This window comes from Peromyscus eremicus, chromosome 7, assembly GCF_949786415.1.
Source record: "Peromyscus eremicus chromosome 7, PerEre_H2_v1, whole genome shotgun sequence".
In the NCBI taxonomy this organism is placed as follows: Eukaryota; Metazoa; Chordata; class Mammalia; order Rodentia; family Cricetidae; genus Peromyscus; species Peromyscus eremicus.
This window is the reverse complement of record NC_081422.1, coordinates 102,769,344-102,794,154: the sequence shown is the minus strand read 5'-3', so window position 1 is coordinate 102,794,154 and position 24,811 is coordinate 102,769,344. Positions and strand designations below refer to the sequence as shown.

The 24,811-nt window shown below is 45.8% G+C and overlaps 1 protein-coding gene across 3 annotated transcripts; it reads right to left on the bottom strand.

The window, feature by feature from the left end:
- Window positions 1–1,065: 1,065 nt before the first annotated feature.
- On the bottom strand, window positions 1,066–16,334 carry C7H3orf84 (chromosome 7 C3orf84 homolog). Of its 3 annotated transcripts, XM_059268657.1 has the most exons (4): window positions 16,038–16,282; window positions 14,139–14,252; window positions 1,869–1,925; window positions 1,066–1,483 (listed from the first exon to the last, which is right to left on the bottom strand). In XM_059268657.1, the coding sequence occupies exons 1-4, from the start codon at window positions 16,062–16,064 to the stop codon at window positions 1,073–1,075; spliced, it is 609 nt and encodes a 202-aa protein (XP_059124640.1). In that variant the 5' UTR covers window positions 16,065–16,282; the 3' UTR covers window positions 1,066–1,072. The 3 variants fall into 3 exon arrangements, with proteins under 3 accessions (XP_059124640.1, XP_059124643.1, XP_059124641.1); XM_059268660.1 differs by lacking the exon at window positions 14,139–14,252 and having other exon boundaries at window positions 16,038–16,334; XM_059268658.1 differs by lacking the exons at window positions 14,139–14,252; window positions 16,038–16,282 and adding an exon at window positions 13,482–14,070.
- Window positions 16,335–24,811: the final 8,477 nt, after the last annotated feature.

The following is a 24,811-nucleotide window of genomic DNA, read 5'->3' as shown; positions in this document are numbered from 1 at the left end:
CGGGCCTTCTCCAGTGGCCGTTCTGGAAAAGTCTGAGCTTCCAGCCTTCCCTGAGGGTCCCTGTGGACCCCAGGAGTATTCTGAGGATGGAGATCACAGAAGAAACAGAGGAGAGGATATGGGGAATGCTGGAGGGCCAGAGGCTGCTGGCTTGAGCCCTCCATACTGATGGTTGTATGACCTGGGGCAAGATGTCTCACCTCTCTGTGCCTGGGCATCCTCATTTGTAAATGGGGATCTCTGAAACTTTCCCACCCCACCTACCTCACAGGGCTGTTGTGAGGACCCAGGGAGTTTTGATGTAGAAATAAAACTACTGATAAAATCTGGTGTGTGGCTTCTGAGCAGACTCTCATGCTTTTCTTTCTGCCCTCCTCTCCTTTGAAGGCCTCAACTCTCCCTGGGATGAGAGTCCACAGGGAGCCTCTTAAGCCTTATAACCATACCTAAAGTGCCCTGGTGTCTCAACTCCACCTAAGCATCAGCTTTGTATTAGGTAACATAAAGTGTCTTGGGTATGGGGGGGGGGGGGGACTTGGTAGGATGACCAGAGAACTCCCAAAAACAATAAAATTTCACAAGGTTAGGATGACCTTCAGATCCAGGTCACATGGGGTCCCCTCAAGGGTTCTGCACAACCACAAGGGGAGCGGTGGCATAGTGGTATGGTGGCTGGGGCAGTCTCCTTGTCGGGAGGCATCTCTTGGGCAGGACTGGGGGGCTGAGTGGCCAAACCCTTCAAGGCACCTGGCTCCTGGAGGGAGCTGCCAGCCCTTGCTTCTCCCTCAGCCTTGGCTGCTCACTAGTAGGATCCTCAGGTTCTGTGTTCCTGTAGCTACGCTGAGTACAAGAGGTTACTCAAGTTACTGGGTTCCTAGAATCCACCCGGGGTCAAGGCAACCGTCTTGGACTCTTGAGTCTTGTCTGTTGCAGGCCCTATCCTTTCTCACTCAGTGGCAGGGATCCCCGGGCAGCCTCTCCCCAGCCACGGGAGCCAGACACAGGACCTGGTAGAGAGCTGGTCGCAGGCCCCTCAGACATCTTGGGCTGTCAGTACAAACAGGCTGCTGTGTCAGCTTTTTAATGCTTGGGACCAGTTTAAACACTCAGAAACTCCAGCGTGAAGGTAGTGCTGCAGCAATTTGGGCTTCGGGATCCCCGGGAGGTCAGGCAGGGGTTCCGCGACTGGCTCTTGGGGCTTTACCTTGGCGCTGTCGCAGCGACCGTCCCAGGCTGGCCGGCAGAAGTTGTGCTGGTAAGTGGTGCTGGCATAGGGGGGCTGGACCTGCACGAAGTGGACAAGGCGCTGGGGGAGCCTACTGAGTCCTGTGCCTGACCGGAAATCAGTCTGGTAGGAAGATTCCAGAGGTGGCTGCTGGCTCAGTTCCAGCTCGCAGGGCGCCCAGCGCAGGAAGGTGTGCCTCTTCCACAGGCGTTCCAGGTCTTTGCGTCTTCCGATCCCCTGCAGCAGGCAGTAGGGGCCCTCCTCAACGGTACGGGCCCTTGGCCCACAGTCTCGGCGTCCAGGATTTGCTTGGACCCCATCTAATCCCACGTCAGCTCGGTAAGGATGGGGTTGCGCCTGGCCTCCCTAGCCTATACCCTGCCTTCTCAGTGTATCATCCGTTTTAGCATGAAGCCCCTGAGTGGTCCCCTGGGATATTTGTACACCGCTGGGCAAACTAGTCAAGAAAACCAAGGCAGAGTTGCCCCTGTCTGGGGGATGGAATATTTAGCCGTGGGAAAGGTTAGGGGAAATAGATGCTTATTTGAGAAACTTTTGCTCTCCTAAAGGTTTTATCTCTACCCTACCGGCTCCATCCTCTGTCAGCCAGGGGCTCCTCCCCCTTCCTCTTTCCAGCACTCACTTTGTCGTAGGAAGTGCGGTTGTCGTGCTTGGAGAAGTAGTGTTGCTTTGCTGGCTCCTGAAAGATGACAAGAAGGAAGGTAAGGGAAGGGGGCGTGCTTACCTGCTCCTGCAGACACTGTCTCAGGGCCCATAACTGGGGCAAGTTGCAGGAGCCATGACTTCTAAATTGCTAAAGTGCTAACACCCTGAGAGGGTGGAGAGGAATGAAAGCAATACCTCACCCCACCCCTGTGCTCTCTTGTCCTGAGCTTGCCCGAAATAGAAGCTTTGGGACATCCTGTCATCAGTGGAGGGCTTTAAATCCAAATTCCCTGGGAGTGGCCTTCAGTCTTATCCCTCCAACCAAAATCACTCCCTAACAGCATAGCCATGCTCTGAGCCTTAAAAGACATCTGGAAATAAATACGTCTGTCTCCATCTGAGGGCGTCTGCTGGATCCCAGAATCAATAGCCAACTGCCTACTTCACATCTTTGTGGCAAGGCATGGCAAGGCATCTCTAAACACGTCACTGATAAAGGAATCACTCTTGGACCCATTTTGCCTACAGCTGAGGCCATGGCAGCTGACAGCTAGATCCAAATACCTGAGTCTTCTCTATTTTTGTTTATTGTTTTGAATTTTTTTAAAAAATTTATTTAATTTATATTTTATGTATGAGTGTTCTGCATATATACCTGCATGCTAGAAGAGGGCATCAGATCTTATCACAGATGGCTATGAGCCACCATGTGGTTGCTGGGAATTGAACTCAGGACCTCTGGAAGAGCAGCCAGTGCTCTTAACTACTGAGGTATCTCTCCAGCCCCTGTTTGTTGTTTTGAACACAGAGTCTTGCTACGTAGCCCAAGCTGAGTTGGAATTGACTATACAGCCCAGGTTAGACTTGAAGATCCTCTGCCTCAGCCTCCCAGATGCTGGAAGGTTGCACCTGGCTTGTCCTGGTGGAAACCACCGACCTCTGTTGCCTGGAGTATTGTGAGAGCTTCCCATCTGTGTCTGTACTTTCGAGATCCTCACTCCCAGTGTGGTGTCCTCTCAGTAGCCAGAAAGTCCTTAAGTACATAAACCGGAGCACATCTTGTTTGTCAAAAATCTGCAAAAGGCTTTTCATGTTTGTAACAACCAAAGTCATAATAGTGGTCCATGAGAGCCATATGACACAGATCCTCTGACTCTACCTTCCACCACACTAGTCTTCTCTCTAAACACACCAGCAGCTCCTTCCTTAGACCTGATCTGGTGAGATCTGCCATGGATGGGGTGGTATCAGCAATGGCTGACAACAAGCTCAGATAAAATGCAGAATTTGGGGCATCTCAGAAGTAAAGTGTTAGCACAGCTGGTTTGAGGCTCTGGGTTTTTACCCCCAGAACCGGGGGGCCTGGGGGAAGAAAAGAAAAAGAAAGGAAAGAAACTAGTTCCATCAAAGATTGACGATTCTGTTAAAATCAAGTCTGCGGTATATCTTTAACAGTCTACCCTTTTGGCACTTCCTCAATCAGCTATGACATATCTGGAAGTGATCTTCAAACAGCATGATAACTCAATGAAGACAGGAAGCTGGCCGGAGTTTCTTATACAGAAGGTGACACACTGGCACTAAAATCCCAGGGCTCTTGGGTTTAGCTCAGTGGTGAGAGTGGGTTTTGCATGTTGCAAGGCCCTGGGTTCAACACACACACACACACACACACACACACACACACACACACACACACGAATCAACTGATAATCAACCAACCAAGCCTGTTTAGTTTTAGGTTTTTTTTTTTTGTTTGTTTGTTTTTTTGAAACAGGGTCTCTCTGTGTAGTTTTGGTGGCTGTCCTGGATCTTGCTCTGTAGACCAGGCTGGCCTCTAACTCACAGAGATCCGCCTGGCTCTGCCTCCTGAGTGCTGGGATTAAAGGTGTGCCCGACTCAAGGCTATTTAGAAGAAAAAAAAATAGAAGAAACTCTTCAGAATCTAGAGCAGGCAAAGGAATCTTAGACTTGACACTAAAATCAAAGCCAAAAAAGAAAAAGTAAGCCAGGTATGGTGGGCCATGCTGTAATCCCAGTATTAGGGAGGTGGGACCAGGCAGATCGGTAGGCGGTGGTGCACACCTTTAATCCCAGCACACAGGAGGCTGAGGCAGGCAGATCTCTGTGAGTTTGAAGTCAGCCTGGTCTACAAAGAGAGTTCCAGGGCAGCTAGAGATACACAAAGAAACCCTGTCTTGAAAACTCAAAACCAACCAACCACACAAACAAACAAACTAGACCTTATCAGATCTTAAAATATTTCTGTTCTTGGGAACTACAGAGATGTCTCAGTGGTTAGGGTCTTTACTGCTCTTGCAGAGGATCCAGACTCAGTTACCACATCCCTATCAGGTGGCTCACAACCACCTGTAATTCCAGGTCCAGGCATGAACACCTTTGGCCTCTTCTAGCACCTGCACACACTTGGTGCACACAAAATCATGCAGGCACACACATACACATATAAGGATAAATAAATCTTTTTAAAAGTTGTGCCAGGCGTGACTGCCATGTCTACAATCCCAGCATTTAGGAGGCTGAGATGGGAGGTTTGTCACCAGTTCAAGGCCAGCCTGGGCCACACAAGGAGGCCCTATCTCCCAAAAAGATTTTCCTATGAAAATCCATAAGAAGAGGATGAAAACAAGCTACAGACTGGGGGAAAATAAACTTGCAAACCACATATTCAACAAGGACTAGAATCTAGCATGTATAATGATATCATTGCAATAGTAAATAACAAACAATCCAATAAGAAATGGACAAATAACATGAAGATGTTTCACAAAAAAGGATACTCAGATGGTAAATAACATGAAAATATGCTTAACGTTATTAAATACTAGAGAAATGCAGATCAACATCACAATGAAATCTTATCACCCGTGTATCAGAATGGTTCAAACTAAAAATAGAGACAATGCCAAGTGTTAGTGAAAAAGCAGAGAAACTGGATCATTCATGCACTGCTGGTGGGAATGTAAAATGGCAAGGCTACAATGCAAAGCAGCTTGACAGTTTCTTAAAAACTAAACATGCAACTACCATATGATCCAGCAACGGAGCTTCTGGGCATTTATCCCAGAAAAAAGAAAACTTATGTTCACCCAAAGATCTGCACAAATGTTCATAGCAGCTTTATTTATAAGAGCCAAAACTGGAATCAGCTCAGATACCCTTTAATAAAGCGAATGCTCAAACAATCCAATACATACAAACCATAGAACGCTACTTAGTAATGAAAAGAAACAAGCTATTTATAGCCACACCACTTGGATGACTCTCCAGGAAATTACACTGAGCCAGAAAAACCAACCTCCAAGGTTGTGTACTGTATTATTACACTTGTATGGCAGTTTTTCCCTTTAAATCATTGATTTGTGGAGACAGGATTTCACATGGCAGCCCAAACTGTCCCGGGCTCACTAGCTTAGGCTAGTTTCAAACTTGTAGCCATCTTCCTACCTCAGTCTCCCAAGTGCTGGGATTATAGAAGTGGGCCACAATGCCTGTCTAATTTTTTTTTCTTTTGAGACAAGGTTTCCCAGTGTAGGCCTGGCTGGCCTGGAATTCTAAGGCTTCCTGCTTTCTGCCTTTTTAGTATCAGAAGTATTATAAGTGTTAACCTTTACACTTGACCCAACATTCTCAAGTGACAGAATTGTAGAAGTTAAGGCAGTTTGGTAGGAACTGGGAAGGAATAGAGGCACAGGAGGCAGGCAGGTATGCTGGTAAAAGGCTAACACCAAGGTTCTTGGTGATGTTGGGTAGAAAGTTAACTCTGCAGGTGGCTATGTGAACCTGAACTGGATAGCATCCTATAGAGCTTAGTACATATACACCAATACAACTATGGCGATTTGAATGAAATTGGTAAATTGCAATCATGTCAATTTTTATAGTTTTGTAAAATGTTGCTGTTAAAGAAAACTGGGCAAAATGCAGAAGGGTTCTCTAATATTTCTTCTAAGCATTTATTAATGTATAATCATTTCAGTGAAAAAAGTCTGAGGCCTGTAAGATGAAAGGTGTGCACATGTGTGAAGTAAATAAATAAATGTAACCAAGCATTATTGTACACCCCTGTAATCCCAAAACAAAGGAATGGAGGCAGCTGGATCAGAAGTTCAAGGCTGAATGAGGAGGAATGCAGTTCAGTTAGTAGAGTGTGTGCCCATCATTCATGAAGTCCTGGGGCTGGTCTCAACAGTACGCAAAGTGAAATGTTGTGAGATATTTGTAAGCTGAGTGAAGATGTATTGCTGTGATTGTTGTAATAAAAAGCTGAACAGCCAATAGCTAGGCAGGAAGTATAGGCAGGATTTCCAGGGAGAGAAAGGGAGAGGAGAAGGAATGTAGGCATGCAGGAGATGCCAGGAGACACAGAGTAGAAGCAGGAGGTACAAATGGGAGAGGTAATGCCATGTGATAGAACATAAATGAATATAAATGGGTTAATTTAAGTTATAAGAGCTAGTTTGGAACAAGCCTAAGCTATAGGCCAACCTTTCATAATAAGAAGTCTCTGTGTCATTGTTTGGGAGCTGGCTGGTAGGACAGAAAAAGACTTGTTACATAAGGTGTCCAATGTAGGGGCACATATTTCCATATAGAACCTGAGAAAGCTTAAAAAAAAAGTTCCAAACACACAAACACAGAGCCAGACACGGCTTTCTAGTCCCACAGTCTCTCAGCCTGCCGTAGCATACAGAGATGTGCTCCTGGCCACTGCCTGCAGGCTTAAGCCATCCAGTGCAGGCTTGAGCCATCCAGTGCCATGTGCAGAGCCAAGCAGCAGGTTTAAGGCTTGCTTCATGAGGTCAGAGAAGGCTGCAGGTGCACAGTAAAGTGGTCCAGATCGAGAAAGCCTTTAAACACATACAGTAAAAAATGGGTCTAGACAGTCATAGAAAAAAAAAAAATAGTGGCCAGGCAGTGGTGGTGCACTCCTTTAATCCCAGCACTCAGGAGGCAGAGGCAGAGGAAGGGGGATCTTTTTGAGTTCGAGGCCAGCCTGGTCTACAAAACGAGTTCCAGGACAGCCAGCACTGCACAGAGAAACCCTGTTTTGAAAAACAAAAAAAACAAAATAAAAAGTTTAAAAATAATAAAATATTTAAAGAGAGAATAAAGTAATATAAAAGAAAAAAGCCAAGTAAAGCTGGGAAATACACAGGGAGTCTAGATCCTGCATGATGCTTTGTTGACTTTGAATTTTTTGAATGCTGATAAGCAAACAGCAGCTGCCTAGAGACACTGGATTATGGAAGGGACTGCTGAATTAAACCAGCCTATATACTTTAGAGATGTCTTGGCTTCAAAACGGAAGTCGGGAAATGTGTGTTGGGGAAGAGGTTATGCCTTTGTTTCCAAGGGAAACAAAAAGTTATGGTTCTCTTCAAAATTAATGAAGATCAAGTTTGATTGGTGGAGACCTGAAAATCTTGACTACAGACATGAAAAAGAAACCAAGAAAGACTTCAGGACAGGTCATGTATATACTGATCCCTCTACATGAGGACAGCTCTCAGACTGGATGAGACATGATAAATCTTGTTGGCTACAGAGTCCTCATAACTTATTATTACATGCCTTCCTTTCCTATGGCGTGGATAGAGGTTTGGTTATACAGTCTAAATGGACTTATAAAGTTGACAGATGTCTTTTACTTGCTCAAACATAAAACAAAAACAAAAACAAAATCATCTTTTTTTTTTCTTTTTTGGTTTTTCGAGACAGAGTTTCTCTGTATAGTTTTGTATAGACCAGGCTGGCCTCGAAATCACAGAGATCTGCCTGGCTCTGCCTTCCAAGTGCTGGGATTAAAGGCATGCGCTACTGCTGCCTGGCAAAAAATCGTCTTTAACTGACTTGTACACTCTGCACATTCCAGACTTGTGTTAATGCAGATATACATGCTACCTTTAAAAGTTTGTGTTTTTGGGGAAAAAAAAAGGACCAGACACTAATAAAGGCAAGTAGCCTAGGTGATCCAGCCTCTCAGAATGCCTCTGTTGCAGTTTCCTCAAAATTCTACATCTAGAACAATTTCAAAGCTGCTAGCTGAGATGGTCCAGCCTCATAGATTGCATAGCCAAAACTTCTCATAAGCTCTACATTTTCCCATCACACAGAGACTAAACAAAAAATAATATAGCTAGCTCTCTCAGAACTTGATCATTATCCCAATTTTTTCAGGGTCCCTTAAAGATGTTGTCACCTCTCCCACCTCCCCACAACAGGAAGCAGTCTAAGGAACACAACACCCACGTTCCCAAGAGGTGGGGTGGGTAGTTTTTGGTCATTTGGTGGAGTATGGATAATTGTCATCATTTAGGGGGGGTTGGTTACAAATTGTTACAGGTAGTGGTCAGGGAAAGAGCTGAACAAAGGAGATTAGATTCAGGGGTCTCTTTCTAAAGGGAAAAAGGGGGTTATAGTATAGAAATGATGTGATGAAAGATAAATTGTTAAGTCTAGTTTTGAACAACCACTAGTTTCAAATATTTTACAATTTGGATATTGATACAAATTTAAGGTTATTTTTGTTATACTGTATATATATTTCTACTCTTGTTTAAGGTATTGTACCTATGCAGCTCATTTAAAAATACAATGTAAAGCCAGGTGGTTGTGGCACATGCCTTTAATCCCAGCATTCACTCAGGAGGCAGAGGCAGGCAGATCTCTGTGAGTTTGAGGCCAGCCTGGGCTACAGAGTGAGTTCCAGGAAAGGCACAAAGCTACACAGAGAAACCCTGTCTCGAAAAACAAAACAAACAAAAAAAAACTGAGGTTTGGGATTTAGCTCAGTGGTAGAGCGCTTGCCTAGCAAGCGCAAGGCCCTGGGTTGGTCCTCAGCTCTGAAAAAAAAAAGGCTAGCCTAGTCTACAGAGCGAGTTCCAGGACAAGCTCCAAAGCTATACAGAGAAACCCTGTCTCAAAAAAACAAAAAACAAAAAATTAGTCCTTGAAAGAAATTTAGGGTAATAAAGAAAAACAGGTTAGTAGTTAGTCATCTATGACAATCAAACTTAGAGTCATGTTAGACTATAAAGTCAAATAGAGATATATTCTAAATAGACAGATGGTCTTCAAACACTTCAGAGACCTACAGAATATGGCACTTAAGATGTTTTAATAACATAAGGCTTTCATGACAGTGAGATGTGTCTGCTCCTGGCAGTGCCAATCTGCTTCAAACAAGAATGATGGGCGTCACATAATCTCCATATGGAGTTTGCTTTCACTGTCAAAGTCAGCCACTGGGCAAGAAACTGCCCTTGCCTCCACTGCTGACAGTGTGCTGTCTAAACCGGACAAGCAGGACACAAAAGCAAGTGCATGTCAAACTTCGCCAAGACAGTCCTTCAGAATTCCTGCTTCACAGGAAAGCCTGCCACATGTTCTAGGCCTGTAGCCTGAAGATGGATGCCCCAATGTTGCAGAGGGACCTTGAGTGATTGTCCAGGCAGTCAGATGTCTCTGTCATTTCTTGCTCTGCACTTCCTGTTTAATCAGGTAATGTTATACTCTCCTCGAGTCTCTGATTGAAGATTAGATACTTATAGTTACAGTTTTCCTTAGTTTTAAGAGAAAGTAAATCAAGTATAAAACTTTGAACTCATCAAGATAGGATAGATAATGGAGTATTTTCTTTTTTTAATTTGCCAATACTAACAGACAGGTGCTGTGGGATGTACTGTATGTTAAATGTATTGCTCTGATTGGTTAGTAAATAAAATACTGATTGGCCAGTAGCCAGGCAGAAAGTATAGGCAGGACAAACAGAGAAGAGAATTCTGGAAAGTGGAAGGCTGAGGCAGAGAGACGCTGCTAGCCACCATGAAAAGCGAGATGTAAGATACCGGTAAGCCACGAGCAACGTGGCAACTTATAGAATAATAGAAATGGGTTAACTTAAGATAGAAGAACTAGATAACAAGAAGCCTGCTGCAGCCATACAGTTTGTAAGCAATATAAGTCTCTGTGAGTTTACTTGGTTGGGTCTGAGCAGCTGCGGGACTGGCGGGTGAGAGAGATTTGTCCTGACCGTGGGCCAGGCAGGACCAGAAAAACTCTAGCTACAGACAGGACATTGTGAATGTAATTCTTACCTGATAATTGTTCTTTTTGTTGTTGTTGTTGTTTTCAAGACAGCGTTTCTCTGTGTAGTTTTGGTGCCTGTCCTAGATCTTGCTTTGTAGACCAGGCTGGCCTCGAACTCACAGAGATCCACCTGCCTCTGCCTCCCAAGTGCTGGGATTAAAGGCGTGCACCACCACCGCCCAGCTCTGATAATTGTTTTTATTGTATATAGTTTTACTATATTAGAGTTAAAACCCTGTTTATTTAGACAGAAAGGTGGAAATGTAGTAGGATATTTGTACACTGTGTGAAGATGTATTGCTGTGATTGTTATGATAAAAAGGTGAATGGCCAACAGACAGGAGGTATAGGTGCGATTTCCAGGGAGAGAAAGGAGGAGGAGGAGGAGGAGGAGGAGGAGAAGGAGGAATCTAGGTGTGCAGGAGAAGCCAGGAGACATAGAGAGGAAACAGGAGGTGCAGGATGGAAGAGAGGTAATGTCATGTGACAGAACGTAGATTAATATAAATGGGTTAATTTGTTATAAGAGCTAGTCAGGAATAAGTTTAAGCGATAGGCTGAGTTTTCATAATTAATAAGAAGTCTCTGTGTCATTATTTGGGAGCTGGCTGGTGGGACAGAAAACAACTCGTTTCAGTGGAAGTGAGGGCACCTTCTCTGATCTCAGCAGTTGGGAGGTAGAGGCAAGATGGTCAGAAATTCAAGGCCATTTTCAGTTCCAAATGATTAAACATCCTCTCTCCAAAACAAGAAGAACAAAGTCCAAGTTCATCCACAGCTACACAGAAAGTTCAAAGCCAGCTTGGTCCAGTCTCAACAAAAATAAATAAATAAAAAGGTGTGGGGGAGTAGATTCTGCGAAGCTAGGTCAGTCTTCAAAGTGCGTGTTCTACAAACACAAGGATCTAGGTTCCATCCCCAGAACCCACATAAAAAGCTGGAATGGTGGTATGGTGGTGCACCCCTGCAACCAGAGGGCTGGGGAAGTAAAGACAGAAAGATTCCTGGGGACTTGTTGGCCAGCCAGGTTAGCTGAATTAGCAAAGCCCTGGTCCCAGTAAAAACCCCTGTCTCAAGGTGGATAGCTGTCCTGAGGAACAACAGTCAAGGTTGACCTCCGACCTCTATGTACACATGCACATATGCACACAAATACACACACACAAAAATTAAAATCTGAAAGCCAAGGGCAAGTTCCAACTGACCTCCAGGTTTCTCCCATCTCTATTCTCAGGGGCAGAGTCATATACAGCCTAGAATGAACGTCTCTGTTGCTGGAGACAGCTCTGACTCTGGAAACTAATTATTCCTACAGTGGCAGGATAATCTATCAACTCCCCCTGATTCCAGTTTTGCTCTCTCACAACTGTGGGAGCCTGGTGAGGAGGAGTCATTTCCTCTCCGCAGTTCCAGGCAGTTCTGGGGATGCTCGTCCTTCAGAAGAAGTATCAGCTGCATGTTTTGTCTCTCAACCATTTAGGCTTCTCTTCTATTGAGGTACCCATGGTATCTGAGCAGATGGGACTAGAGACATGATTCTTGATTAAGAGGCCTTGGGGAGAAAGAGAGGTTCTGCTGGGAAGAGGCAGTGTCTACATGTGGGAGAGCTAAGGGTCCTGGGAAAGCTGCACAGTGTCAAATCATGTGGTTCTGAGGGAGGAGCCTCTGTGTTGGAGACATGGGGTGCAACGGGGTGGGGGGAGTACCCAGCACCACAGCCAAAGGACTCCATCCAAGAGTACCTATGACTCCTCTGTCTGACTTTAGGAACAAACAGGACTGATATTATAGTTCCCAAGGGCCAGGCAGGTAAAGGCTAGAATAAATCCACCTGGTTTCAAAGAAAAATGAAAGAAGAAAAAAAGAATTTTTCCCATATCCAAATGTCATAGATGAAATTTTCACCAGCTCTAAACCAGAGAAAAGTGTTGCAGTGCTTCAGGAAAGCTTTTAAACAACAATAGCTACAATCAGCCAGCTGCAGCTGGTGCCGCTCAGCCAATGGGAAGTAAAATAAGCACCTTCCCTGCGCAGCCCTATTAATTAAATAGGCTTAGGCTGAGAAAGAGCCATGAGACTTGACATTTATTCAACCCAGATCCAATACATACAGACCAAGCTGTTTGGGGCATTTGATAATGCAAGAAAATGCCTCAAGTCTTCAATTGGATCATCAGCCAAAACATGTCTCCTGTATGTCTGTTCCTGAGGAGTGGGTTTAATAAATCAAGAGGATGTTTTCTCTCTGGGATGAGAGCTGCCTGAAGGATATTGTAAAAATCCAGCTGCAAGCTTCTGGACTGCTTCTGCCTCTGTACTACTAACTGTCAGTTTTCCTTTCTCTGGTTAGTTTAGGACAAGATGACCTTGGACACATTATGTAGCAAGGCTGTCTTTGAACTCTTGACCTCCCTGACTTCACCTCCCAACTGCTGGACTGGCAGGTGTAAGCCACCACACTGGGCTTACACTCTTTGGAAAGGAAGGAGGGTGCCGATGGGCAATCTGGAGCTGCATTTGGGCCTGGTTTTGTAAGCATGGCCAATAAGTCCTTCCAACTGGAAATGCTAAGAATGCTAAGAAATATGGCAGCCTCCAAGACCCTGCTGTTAGGCGGGAAAGCAGTTCCTGAAGAACCCGGATGGCAGACCCCAGAGGACCTGGTAAAGGGCTAGGGAAGAAGCTGCAGTGGGTGGAGTGTTTCTCTGGCTTTCCTCCTCCCTGGCCTTGTTTAGAAGGCAGATTGAGTACATATGTCACTATGACGGCTGGGAAGCCCTGGGAGGAGACAGGACAATAGGGAGATGTTTCTTACCCCCTTCTGTTCTCTGCTGACTGTTTCTGTTCCTAGCAGCATTGATTCTTTCAGGGCTCTTCCCTGCACACCTATCTTTCTCTTCTGGATTCTAGCAGCCATGCTGCCCCTGTCCCTTTGGGCTCTTCTGGGATAACAGTAAAGACCATTTGCCAACGTTTTATTTGTTTGCTCAGTTTTGTTTTTGAGAGAGAGTCTCATGTACCCTAGGCTGGACTCAAGCATACTATCAAGTCGAGGAAACTTTTAAATATATGATCCTCCTGTGTGCTGGGATTATAGGCATGCGCCTTGTTTATTCAAAGCTCTGGATCAAATCCATGGCTTCATGCTCACTAGTCAGGCACTCTACCAGCTGAGCTACACTCCCAACCTGTGTGTTTGAGACAGGGTCTTACTATGTGGCTAAGATTACAGACATGTACAACCAAGCCCAGACACTTGGCTGTTAAGCAGTGGCACTAGCTGGATGTGGTAGCTCATAGGTATAATCTAGAACTTGAGAAGTTGGAACAGGATGGTTATTATGTATTCAAGGCCAGCCTGATATACAAGATGAGTTAGGCCAGCCTGGGCTTCAGAATGAGACCTTGTTTCAAATCTTATCATCCCTCCAAAACATACAAAATCTTGTCAGACTGTCTTTTCCTGAGGCTTCCATACCTGCTGTTTTTGTAAGCAAATACTCCTGTGTTTTCCTGTTTTGAGCATACTTTTCAATGCTGTGACTCTGACTGGTGTATACACCTCGGCATAAAAATGGTGGAGGGCTGGGCCTGCGTCCTCCTCCTATGCTCCTGAACCCTGTTTCTGCTCTTCTGACCCACCTATGCTCCCTGTCCTCCCCAGTCCTCCCTGGGCAGGTATTTGGGCTGGAACCAGCCACCACCTGCCCAACTAAGAGGAGGCTTCCTACTCATGCCCAAATCCTAGAACTGGGAGGCTGATTGTGGATTTTTGTGGCCTCAAAGAATCTGAAATTAAGGGAAGTTCAGCAAAATTCAAGGTTTGCTTCCTCAGTTTTGAAGGCTCTATTCCCCATTGTTACCCAACAACCTACCTTGGCTTAGAACCTTCTCCCATCCTGAAGGATCCATAAACAAAACTGTCCGCCTTGGTGTCTGATCTTCTCTAACCTTTTGGTAGAGATCTCTGATCTCAAGGACAAGGTTCCAGACCTCCTGCTGTCCCAGGGGGAGGCTATTCCCAGGTGCCTGTCTTGTCAGTCTCTCTCTGCAAGGGCTGAGATGGCTCTCTTGGGGCCTCATAAGAGGCAGGGACAGCCCTTTCCACCCCACTGCCCTCAGGGATGCTTTGTACCTCACATCTCTGCAGGAACACTGCTGGAGGGGGAGGCTTGGCTGCAAAGCGATATTCTCCAGCACTCTCACTCTTGACTTGACCTCGGAAGTGCCCGTAGAAGCCACTGTTGTGCTGTGACAAGGCAGGTGGGAATGGTAGGAAAGCCCACTTAAACCCCTGCCCCAGGCTTCCAAGAAATAAGGAGCTCCTCCTCAGAGTTTCTGACAACAGAGCTTGAAGAGAGCAATACTCCTGGTCTGGGGACAGCACAGTTGTCCCCATCATTCATTGGGACAAGTGGTCTCAAGGTGTGCTCTATTCGTGCTGTGTGTGTGGAGGGGAAGGGCATCTAGTCAGAACATACTTCTGTAGGCAGCCGCTGCTGAGTGGGGCGGTGCTTCCTCGAGATCTGAGAGTAAGTCCCCTTTCTTTCTCCCCCACAATATTAATAGTGGATCAAGGGCTCCCAAGAACCAAGAACCCGACAGATATTCCTTTTGAACCTATTGGCAAGGTTGTGAACATTCATTTACCATACACTCTGGTATTCTGGGGTAAAAATAGGCACCTCTGGACATGGGGCACTCGAACAAGACATAAAACTTCCCAACAGAGGAAATAACTGATAGAGAACCTTCCAGATATAAGTCAGAGGAAGGTACTGGCAAAACCCAGAAATCAGCACTTGTCAGCCAGGCATGGTGGCTCATGCCTGTAATCTGAGCAGTGGGTAGAGCTGAGGTGGGAGGATACTGTGAATTCAGGGCTGGCCTGAGCTACATAGAGAGTGCTGGGTCAGCCTGAGCTACAGCTGAAGACTGTATCTCAAAAAAAAAAAAAGAAAAGAAAAAGAAAAAAGAAAGTAGGAGAAGCCATGTTAGAAATAGAAGGGGTTCAGGAGTAGTCAAAGTGGGATGGGAGAGGGTAAGTGGGGGGAGGAAAATGACCAAATACATTTACATACATGTAGTAGATGGCCAAAGAATAATATATTTAATAAATAATAAAATATATATGTATATATACATATATGTGTATATATATATATACATATACATATATATTTAGGGCTGGAGAGATGGTTCAGCAGTTAAGAACACTGATTGCTCTTCCAGAGGACCTGAGCTTGATCCCCAGCACCCAAATGGTATTTCACAACCATCTATATTTTTAGTTTTAGGGAATCTGATGCCATCTTGTGGCCTCCTTGGACATCAAGCACGCAGGCATACATAAAGAAAAACCATTTATACATATAAAATAACAAAAAAATTTAAAAATTTTTCATACACATAAAATAGTAAAAAAGAAAACATTCATAAACATAGAATTAAAAAATGTTAGGTGGACACACTATGGCCCAGTCCTTTTGTACTGAGTGCTTTTGAAGATGGAAGTCCCCCGTCATCATAACTCTAAGCGGAGGGGCTTGGCTTGAGGCTGGCCTTGAACCGCAACAGCAGGCACTTTGACATCTCCCTCCATTTCACTGAAGACTGCACCTTAACTGTCTACCTGTTCCTGTACTATTTGTGGACACCCTCTCACTCCTTAGTTAAGTTTAACAACATTTGAGTTTAACAGCATTCACTGTGTTCCAGACATGGGGGAATGGGCCCAGGAAATAAATAAAAATATTGATATCCTGATTTGCCAAATTAGAGAGCAGTTAGGTTGGATGAGGCTTGGGAGGACCAATGAAGATCTAGATGCTAGAAGACTAAGAGCCTCAACTGGCTAGCAGGAGAGCAGGGGGCAAAGCAACCTTCGGGGGTGTGGAGGTATGCAGGAGGAGGAGGGCAGCTCAAAGGCCTCTGCCCATGGATGCGGATGCAGATGCGGATGGATGATACCTCACTTTGTCCTCATGACTCACAAAGACTACACGCTGGTCAAAGGGTCAGGATTAACTCTTACCCAGGAGCCTATTAAAGTACTTTGCATCTTTCCAGGAAGGGAGCCAAAAAGGCAAACTGTCCTCTTGTCTTTTTGGTGCTACATCTGAGGAGAGAATTTCAAGAGGTCAGCTTCTCGTTGCTTAGTAACAAAAGGAGGCTGTGACTGCACAATGCTGCTGTCGAGGGGGGACCCAGCCTCTTGCCCTCTTGTCCTTGCTGCTCTGTTTCTTCTGCATGAGAGAAGAACTTCAGCTCTTGTGATGCTGGGCCTAGCAGAATCTTTATATGAACATGCAGAGTTCCACAGTAGAGTCTGATAAACTCACGGCCAAAGAAATACTAACGAGCACTGTAGAGGAATACTGTGTCTTAAAAACTCTGGGACAGTACCGCTAGGGACATAAATAGAAAGCATTCTATGAATTCAGAGGAAATGTCAAAAAGGTTGGTTGCTCTTAGGAAAAATCGCTACTTCACTATCAAGCTCTGCCTCCCTATGCTGGATTTTGTGTGACTAGGAATGCCTTTTTTTTTTTTTTTTTTTTGTCTTGTTTTGTTTTGTTTTTCGAGACAGATTCTCTGAGTGTAGTCTGGCTGTCCTGGAACTCGCTCTGTAGATCAGGCTGGCCTTGAACTCACAGAGATCTGCCTGCCTCTGCCTCCCCACTCCTATCCCCAATGCTGGGATTAAAGTCATTCACCACCACTAACGGCTAGGAATGCCAGTTTTTTCAGGTGAATGCCATAGGGCTTATGTCAGGGAGAAGAGATTTGGCATTATGGTCTAATTCTGAGTAATTTTGAGCCAATTGTATACTCTTCATTTTATCTATAACAGAGACATGAGCAGTTCATACTTTTTACCAAAACAAGCTGGCTCTCCAGAAAGCTTCCAATGGAAGCTCAACTCCAAGGTCAGAGAAGGAAAAATGCTATGTAAGGTAGGATAGAAAGAGAAAAAAAAAAGATTATTTTACTTGTATGAGTGCTTGTCTTCATGTGTGTGCATGAGCACCACATGTGTGCAATACTAATAGACACCAGAAGAGAGTGTCAAATTCCCTGGAACTGGAGTTACAGAAAGTTATGATTTTCCATGTGGGCGCTGGGAACTGAACCTGGGTCCTCTGGAAGAGCAGTCAGTGCTCTTAACTGCTGAGCCATCTCTCCAGCCTCAAATTCAAACAAACAAACAAACACCAAAAAACAAGTCCAAAAACAGAAAACAGGCTGCTGGTGTCAGCAGCAGGAAGTCTGTCCGAGTGTAACCTGCACATGCTCACATCAGTATAGAAGGATGCATAGTAACTGTACACATTTCTAACCTGCACAGGCACACATCAGTATAGAAGGATGCATAGTAACTGTACACATTTCTAACCTGCACAGGCACACATCAGTATAGAAGGATGCATAGTAACTGTACACATTTCTATCCTGCACATGCTCACATCAGTATAGAAGGATGCATAGTAACTGTACACATTTCTAACCTGCACAGGCACACATCAGTATAGAAGGATGCATAGTAACTGTACACATTTCCTATCCTTTACTGGAAATACTGGGGCCCGAAATGTTTCAGGACTGTTTTCAGATTTGGGGATGATCTTGGTTAATTTCCTGTTGCTTTGATAAAATAGGCTGACTGGGGGGCTGGAGAGATGGCTCAGAGGCTAAGAGCACTGGCTGCTCTTCCAAAGGTCCTGAGTTCATTCCCAGCAACCATATGGTGGCTCACAACCATCTGTAATGAGATCTGGTGCCCTCTTCTGTCATGCAGGTATATATGCAGGCAGAACACTATATACATAATAAATATTTTTTAAAAAATAGCCTGACTGAAGGGAGAATGGGTCTATTTTGTCTCACAATTCGTCACAACTAGGAAGTCACAACAGCAGGGGCTTTCGGTAGCTGATGATTTTACATCCAGACAAGAAGCAGAAACTGGGGCTGGAGAGATGGCTCAGTAGTTAAGAGCACCAGCTGCTCTTACAGAGGACCCAGGTTCAATTCCCAGCACCCACATGAAGGCTCACAACCATCTTTAACTCCAGTTACAGGTAGTCAGATGCCCTCCTGGCCTCTGTGGGCTTTGCATGCACGTGGTACAAAGACATACAGTCAGGCACTTCTACATATAGAATAAAAATATATAAAATATCGCAAATTTTTAAGAAGCAGAAAGCCACACTGGTGAGATGACCCAGTGGGTAAAGATGCTTTCTGGCAAGCCTGAACCCTGAGTTCAATCCCAGGGACCCATGCGGTGGAAGGAGAGAAACAACTCCTGTGGATTGTCCTCAAATCTCCCCAGCACAGTATGCGTAACTCCCTACCTAACACTAAATAAATAGTTAGAAAAAAGAGCACAGGAGGAGGAAGAGAGAACGTGGCAATGAATTCTGTGCTCAGTTTATTTTCCCCTTTTTATACTGTTTAGGATGCCGGCCCAGGGAACTGTCCTGCGGTGTACAGGTCTTCCCACCTCAATTAATCTAATCAAGATAATCTCCTAGCAGGGCAGTGGTGGCACACGCTTTTAATCCCAGCACTGGGAGGCAGAGCCAGGCGGATCTCTGTGAGTTCGAGGCCAGCCTGGTCTACAAAGCGAATTCCAGGAAAGGCGCAAAGCTACACAGAGAAACCCTGTCTCGAAGGAAAAAAAAAAAAAGGTAATCTCTCCTACAGGCATTGCCCAGAGACTTGTGTCTGGGTGATGCTAGATCTCATGGAATTGACAGTTGAGCTTAACTATCATAAACATATAAATGGGAATCTTAAGCCAAGTGGCACATTTGTAATTCCAGCTGGGGAAGTGGAGGTAGGAGAACCAGAGGTTTAAAGCCAGTCTTGGCTACAAAGTGAAGTTGAGGCTAGCCTGGGCTACACAGTGAGCTGCTGCCTCTAACAATGCCACATATTACTCATGGACAAATGTAGGATCAAAATACAAAACATGTATAAGACTGATAATTAACAAGTTCAGAACAGAAGTAACTTGGAGAGGAATGATATCAGGGATGGAGGAGTAGGACTTCAAATCTGTAATTTGTTGTTTCTTTTTGAGATAGTCTCATATAGCCTAGGCTGGTACTAACCTTGTTAGTAGCTGAGACTGTCTAACCAAGCTATTTCTTTTAGGGCCACCAACCAGCTCCCAAATCATGACACAGAGACTTATCAGTTTTGAATGCTTGGCCTAGCTTAGGCTTGTTTCTGGCTAGCTTTTTTTTTGGGGGGGGGTAGGGGAGGTTGTTTGTTTTTTCAGAGACAGGGTTTCTCTGTGTAACAGCCCTGGCTATCCTGGAACTCGCTCTGTAGACCAGGCTTGCCTTGAACTCACTGAGATCCACCTGCCTCTGCCTCCCAAGTGCTGGGGGCAAAAGTGTCCCCCCTCCCCCCCCCGTAGCTTTTTTTAACTTAACGTAACCTGTTTCTCTTTATTTAACTTAACATAACCTGTTTCTCTTTATTTAACTTAACGTAACCTGTTTCTCTTTATCTACTTTTTGTCTCCGGGCTTTTTACTTTTCTTTCCTTCTGTATATCTTACTTTCACTTCTTCTCATGTCTGGCTGGCTTGTGGTTCCCTGGCCTCTGGCCCTGGGTGTCTCCTTGTTCTTTCTTCTTTTGTTCTTCTGGAGCCTAGATTCCTCCTCCTATTTATTCTCTCTGCCCACCAGCCCTGCCTATCCTTTCTCCTGACCAGCTATTGGCCATTCTGCTTCTTAAAAAAAAATTTTAATTTTTTTTATTATTAAGAAATTTTCTATTCATTTTATATACCAACCACAGATCCCCCTCTCCTCCCTCTTCCTGCCTCCCAGCCTTTCCCCACTAACCCACCCCCTCATTCCCACCTCCTCCAAGGGTCTCCCATGGGGAGTCAGCAGAGCCTGGTACACTCAGTTGAGGCAGGTCCAAGCCCCTCCTCCCTGCACCAAGGCTGCACAAGGTGTCCCACCATAGGCACTGGACTCCAAAAAGCCGGCTCATTCACCAGGGATGGATCCCGATCCCACTACCTGGGGGCTCCCTAAACAGTTCAAGCTAAACAACTGTCTCGCCTATCCAGAGGGCCTAGACCAGTACCATGGGGGCTCCACAGTTCATGAGTTTCCACTAGTTTGGCTAATTGTCCCTGTACATTTTCCCACTATGTTCTCGATGTCCCTTGCTCATAGAATCCCTCCTCTCTCTCATTGATTGGACTCCTGGAGCTTGGGCTGGTGCTCAGCCATGGATTTCCACTTTTTATTAGAGTAATCAGGTGCCTTCGGCAGGAAAGGTGAAATAAATACAACACACCTTTACATAATTAAACACACGTTGTTACATCATTAAACAAATGCAGCATAAACAAATGTAACACACCTCTGCCTAGCTAAATTATTTTCCAAAACAAAGATGACCTTAACATTCTGATTCCCTTATCTTTGCCTCCTGGGAGCTGGAATTTTTGACATGTATCACCATGCTTCTATCTGTAATGATCCCTACCATTTTATCAACATCATCCTTATTTGTGGGAATCAAACACAGGTCTCACTGTATGCTAAGCAAGCACTCTTCTACTAAACTACACCTTAGCTCTTTTATTTTTATCTGTGACAGTCACACTAAGTTACTCAGGCATATCTTCAACATAATTTGCGTCACATAGAAGTCCTTGTGATGCCTGAACCACCAGACCAGCTTTACCTTTTTTTTTAAATTTTCAATCTTTTTTTGGTTTTTAGGTTCTCGATCTGTAGCCCAGATTGGTTTGGAACTCACAGCAAAATATTACTGCCTCAGCGTCCCAAGCCCTGGAACTATACTTTCCAGTTATTAGGTCCAACTATCTCTTTTCTGAGACAGGGTTTTTCCATTCTGTGTTTCAGACTTCCCAGAAACTGGCTACATAGCCCAGGCTGATCTCCAATTCCTGATCCACTTCCCTTAGATTTCCAGGTCCTAGGACATCAGGTCTCACCACACTTGCCTATGGTTTTTTTTTTTTTTTTTTTTTTTTTTTTTGCTGTATCAATGATGGAACCCAGGGCCTTCCATATGTTACATATGCTGCTAAGACATAGTCCCCAACAAGGTTCTGGGGTTTTGCTTGTGTTTTGAGATGGGATCTTACTGTGTGGTCCTGGATAAGCCAGAACCCGTTATGTAGGCCAGGATGGCTTGAAATTTGCAGTGATTTTCCTACCTACTCAAATGCTGGAAAATGTTAGTAAGTTGGTTGCAGAATGTGAGTTTTGCAACTCTGTGGGTTTGGTGTCCTGACTACCTGGGGAGTCGGGCAACACCTTGAGCTGTGTAGCACAGCTGTGATGGCTGAAACCACAAGGAGACAGTTCAGGCCTGGAGGGCGAGGTATCCCGGACACCTCTAGCTGCTTAGAACAGCTCTGCCCTGAAGGTGTCCCGAACACCTAGAGCTGTGTAGCACAGCACTGACAGCTGGGACTGCAAAGAAACAGCCCAACCCTGGAAGGGAAATTTTGCTGACTTCTCTAGAGAGTCAGGCCTGGAACTGCTTCAGCAGGGAAGGGTATCCTGACTCTTTGGGAAAGTCAGGATATACCTGGTGTGATGGGGGATGGTCTCCCCGCAGGACACAGCAATCCTGCTCCTCTCCTGGAGAGCCACAATCTCAGTCTCCGTGTTACCAGCTCTCTCTTGCGCAGTCCACTATGGGACGTCTTAGCAAGGGTCTTCTGTTCAGCTCCCCCTTGCTCAATCCACTATGAGACGTCCCAGCAAGGTTCTTCTGTGCACCAGTGAATGAGAGTCTTCACCCAAAACTCTTTTGAGAAAGAGATTTATTTGGGAAGGAGGAGTCCAGGAGAGTAGCTGCCTCTACCAGGGTGGAGAGAACAGCTCACAACTGACTGGGCAGGGGCGTTTATATAGGATGTCCAGGGGGCAGAGTCAACTGTAATTGGTTAGTTTTTTTCTACCCAGGGATTGGCCAGTTTTGTGGGCAAAGGGCAGAGATGGCCCTGATTTCAGGGCCAAACTGTGTTTCTTTCACTGGCCTTTCTTGGCTTTTTGACACTACCTCTAAGGCCAGGGCACATTTCTTTCACTGACTCTGATTCTAGGGGCCAAGAGTGTTATTTTGGTACTAGTTTCAGAGTCAGGGCATATTTCCTGGGTTCTGGGTTTGGGGATAAAGTGTTCATTTCTCTGGCTCAGGTCCCAAACACAGGCTGTGTTTCTTTCCCTGGTCCTGGGCCCCAGGGCCAGGATTCTACTGTCCTGCTCTGTGATTGGTTGGTTTCACAAGTCAGTTGGACAGGGCCAGAGACGGTTCTGATCTGAGCCAAACTATGTTTCTCTCACTGGCTTTATCTGAGCCATCCTTCCCGAATTCTGGGCTCCAGGGTCAGGGTGGGTTTCCTTAGCCAGCCCCTCTTCCCTACAGGGATTACAGGCATGTACCACCATGCCTGACTTCCAACTGTTACTTTATTTGAGGCAGGGTCTCATGTATCCCAGTCTGGCCCCAAACTTGCTCTATAGCCAAAACAACCTTAAACTTCTGATTCTCTTGCCTCCACCCAGAGTGCTGGGATTACAAGTGTACACCACAACTGGCCCCATTGTGTTTTCACTACAGATACATTTGCATTTTTTAGAATTTTATATAAATAGAACTACACAGTATGTGCTCTTTTGTGTCTGACTTTTACTTAGTATAATTACTTTGAGGATTATGGGTACTGCTATAATAATTGTTCTGTCATTTTTATTACTTGGGTTTACTTTTGTTGTTTTGTTTTTGTTTATGCTGTTTTTTCGAGACAGGGTTTCTCTGTGTAGCTTTGGAGCCTGTCCTGGAACTCACTTTGCAGTCCAGGCTGGCCTCGAACTCAGAGATCTGCCTGCCTCTGTGCCCCCCCCCCCCCAGTGCAGGGATTAAAGGCCACCATTGCCAGGCTGTTTTGTTTTTAATAAGGTCTCACAGCTGGGGGTTGGTGTTGGTGCACGCCTTTAATTCCAGAACTCAAGAGGCAGAGATCTCTGTGAGTTTGAGGCCAGCCTGGTCTACAGAGTGAGTTCCAGGACTACCAAGGTGGTTATACAGAGAAATCTTGTCTTAAAAAACAAAGACAAACAAAACAAAACGAAAAATCTCAGTATGTAGCCCTGGCTGTCCTGGAACTCATTCTGTAGACCAGATTGACCTTGAACGCACAGAGATCCACCTGCCTCTGCCTTCCGAGTGCTAAGATTAAAGGTGAGTGGCACAATCACTATTTTTTTTAAACCTTTGTTTCTGTGTATTCATGCTGAAGCCACTTCACAAACATAGAGGTCGAAGTGGGGACAGCTTTCGGGCATCTTAGAACTCAGTTCTCTCCTTGTGGGTCCTGAGGGTCAAACCCTGGTCTTTGGCTTAGTGGCAAGGGTCTTGACCTGCTCAGTCATCTTGCCAGCCCTTGAGTTTGCTATTGTGTCTGAACGGATAGTAATCACTCGAGCATGTGGCTCTGGCAGGCCTTGCCCTTCTCCCCCAGCCCCTTTGCTTTGCTAAAAAACCGTTAGATTACATTCCTAAAGCTAGCCATCAAGATCTATTCTCTTATTTGGCCACTTCCTCCTCCTGAGGCTGACTCCCAAGGTCCAGCTATCAAAAGTCTCCTTTGGTTCATCTAATGAACGTGCCAGTTAAAATTAATGCCGGGTGGTGGTGGTCAGTGGCGCACGCCTTTCATCCCAGCCCTTGGGAGGCAGAGGCAGGAGGATCTCTGTGAGTTCAAAAGCACAAAGCTACACAGAGAAAAAACCCTGTCTCGAAAAACCAGACCAAACCAAAACAAACAAAAAAATAAAATTAAACACCTCGTCCTAACGCGCGGTTTCCCCTTTTCCCTTAAAAACTGGCATTTGCCTATGTGCCACGTCTGTCTCTTCTCTATCCAGAGACAGACCTTTGTCCCTCTGGGGCCAATACTCCTGTCTCTTTTCTTGTTCCCTTCCCCTTCTCCCTCATCCCCTGCCTCCTTTACCATTGCATCCTAGCCCATTCTAACACAGACCTCCCCTTTTCTTAAGAATGACACCTGCAGGGTCATTTGCTGCTGTTTTCTGCCTGAGTCAGGAAGCAGCCACTTTAACTTTTCTTCCCTGCTTAATAAAGGCTCTCTCGCCGGGCGGTGGTAGCGCACGCCTTTAACCCCAGCACTCGGGAGGCAGAGCCAGGCGGATCTCTGTGAGTTCGAGGCCAGCCTGGTCTACAGAGTGAGTTCCAGGACAGGCACAGCTACACAGAGAAACCCTGTCTCGAAAAACCAAATAAATAAATAAATAAAGGCTCTCTCGGTGAAAACAGGAGTTTGGGTGTGGTTTGCGCCTAATCCGGGTCGGGGAGGACCCCCCCCCCCACACACACACACTGTTGGGGGTCTCCTTCAGTACGGGTACGGCAAATCTCTTCCCGGGCTCCGGGTGCTCCGGGTGCTCCGCCCTGGCTGCCCACACCCGAATCCCTTCCGTGCACCCTCTCGCTGCCCGCACAGGCGGCCTCGGGCATTCCGAGGTTCCCGCCTCCACTTTTCAGGTGAGAAGTGGGGGGCGGAGGGCTCGGGAGGGTCCAGCCCCGTGGGGTTTGAGCTAGCTGTGGCTCAAGGTGCCTCGTGACACGTCGGAAACCGTTGGGCCCCGACGGTAAAACCGTTAGGGCGACCGTTAAAACCGTTAAAGGCCTTCGGCCTCGTGCGGCCGCGGGGCGGGGCCACGGGGCGGCATCCCCATTGGTCAGCGCTCCCCGGGGGCGGGGCCTCACTCG

Coding starts and splice junctions, on each gene's coding strand:
- C7H3orf84 (XM_059268657.1), bottom strand. CDS start 16,064: ATGCAAAGTACTTTAATAGGCTCCTGG. Junction 14,253..16,037: donor GTACTTTAATAGGCTCCTGG/GTAAGAGTTAAT, acceptor GCCTTGTCACAG/CACAACAGTGGCTTCTACGG. Junction 1,484..1,868: donor ACCGCACTTCCTACGACAAA/GTGAGTGCTGGA, acceptor ACCGTTGAGGAG/GGCCCCTACTGCCTGCTGCA.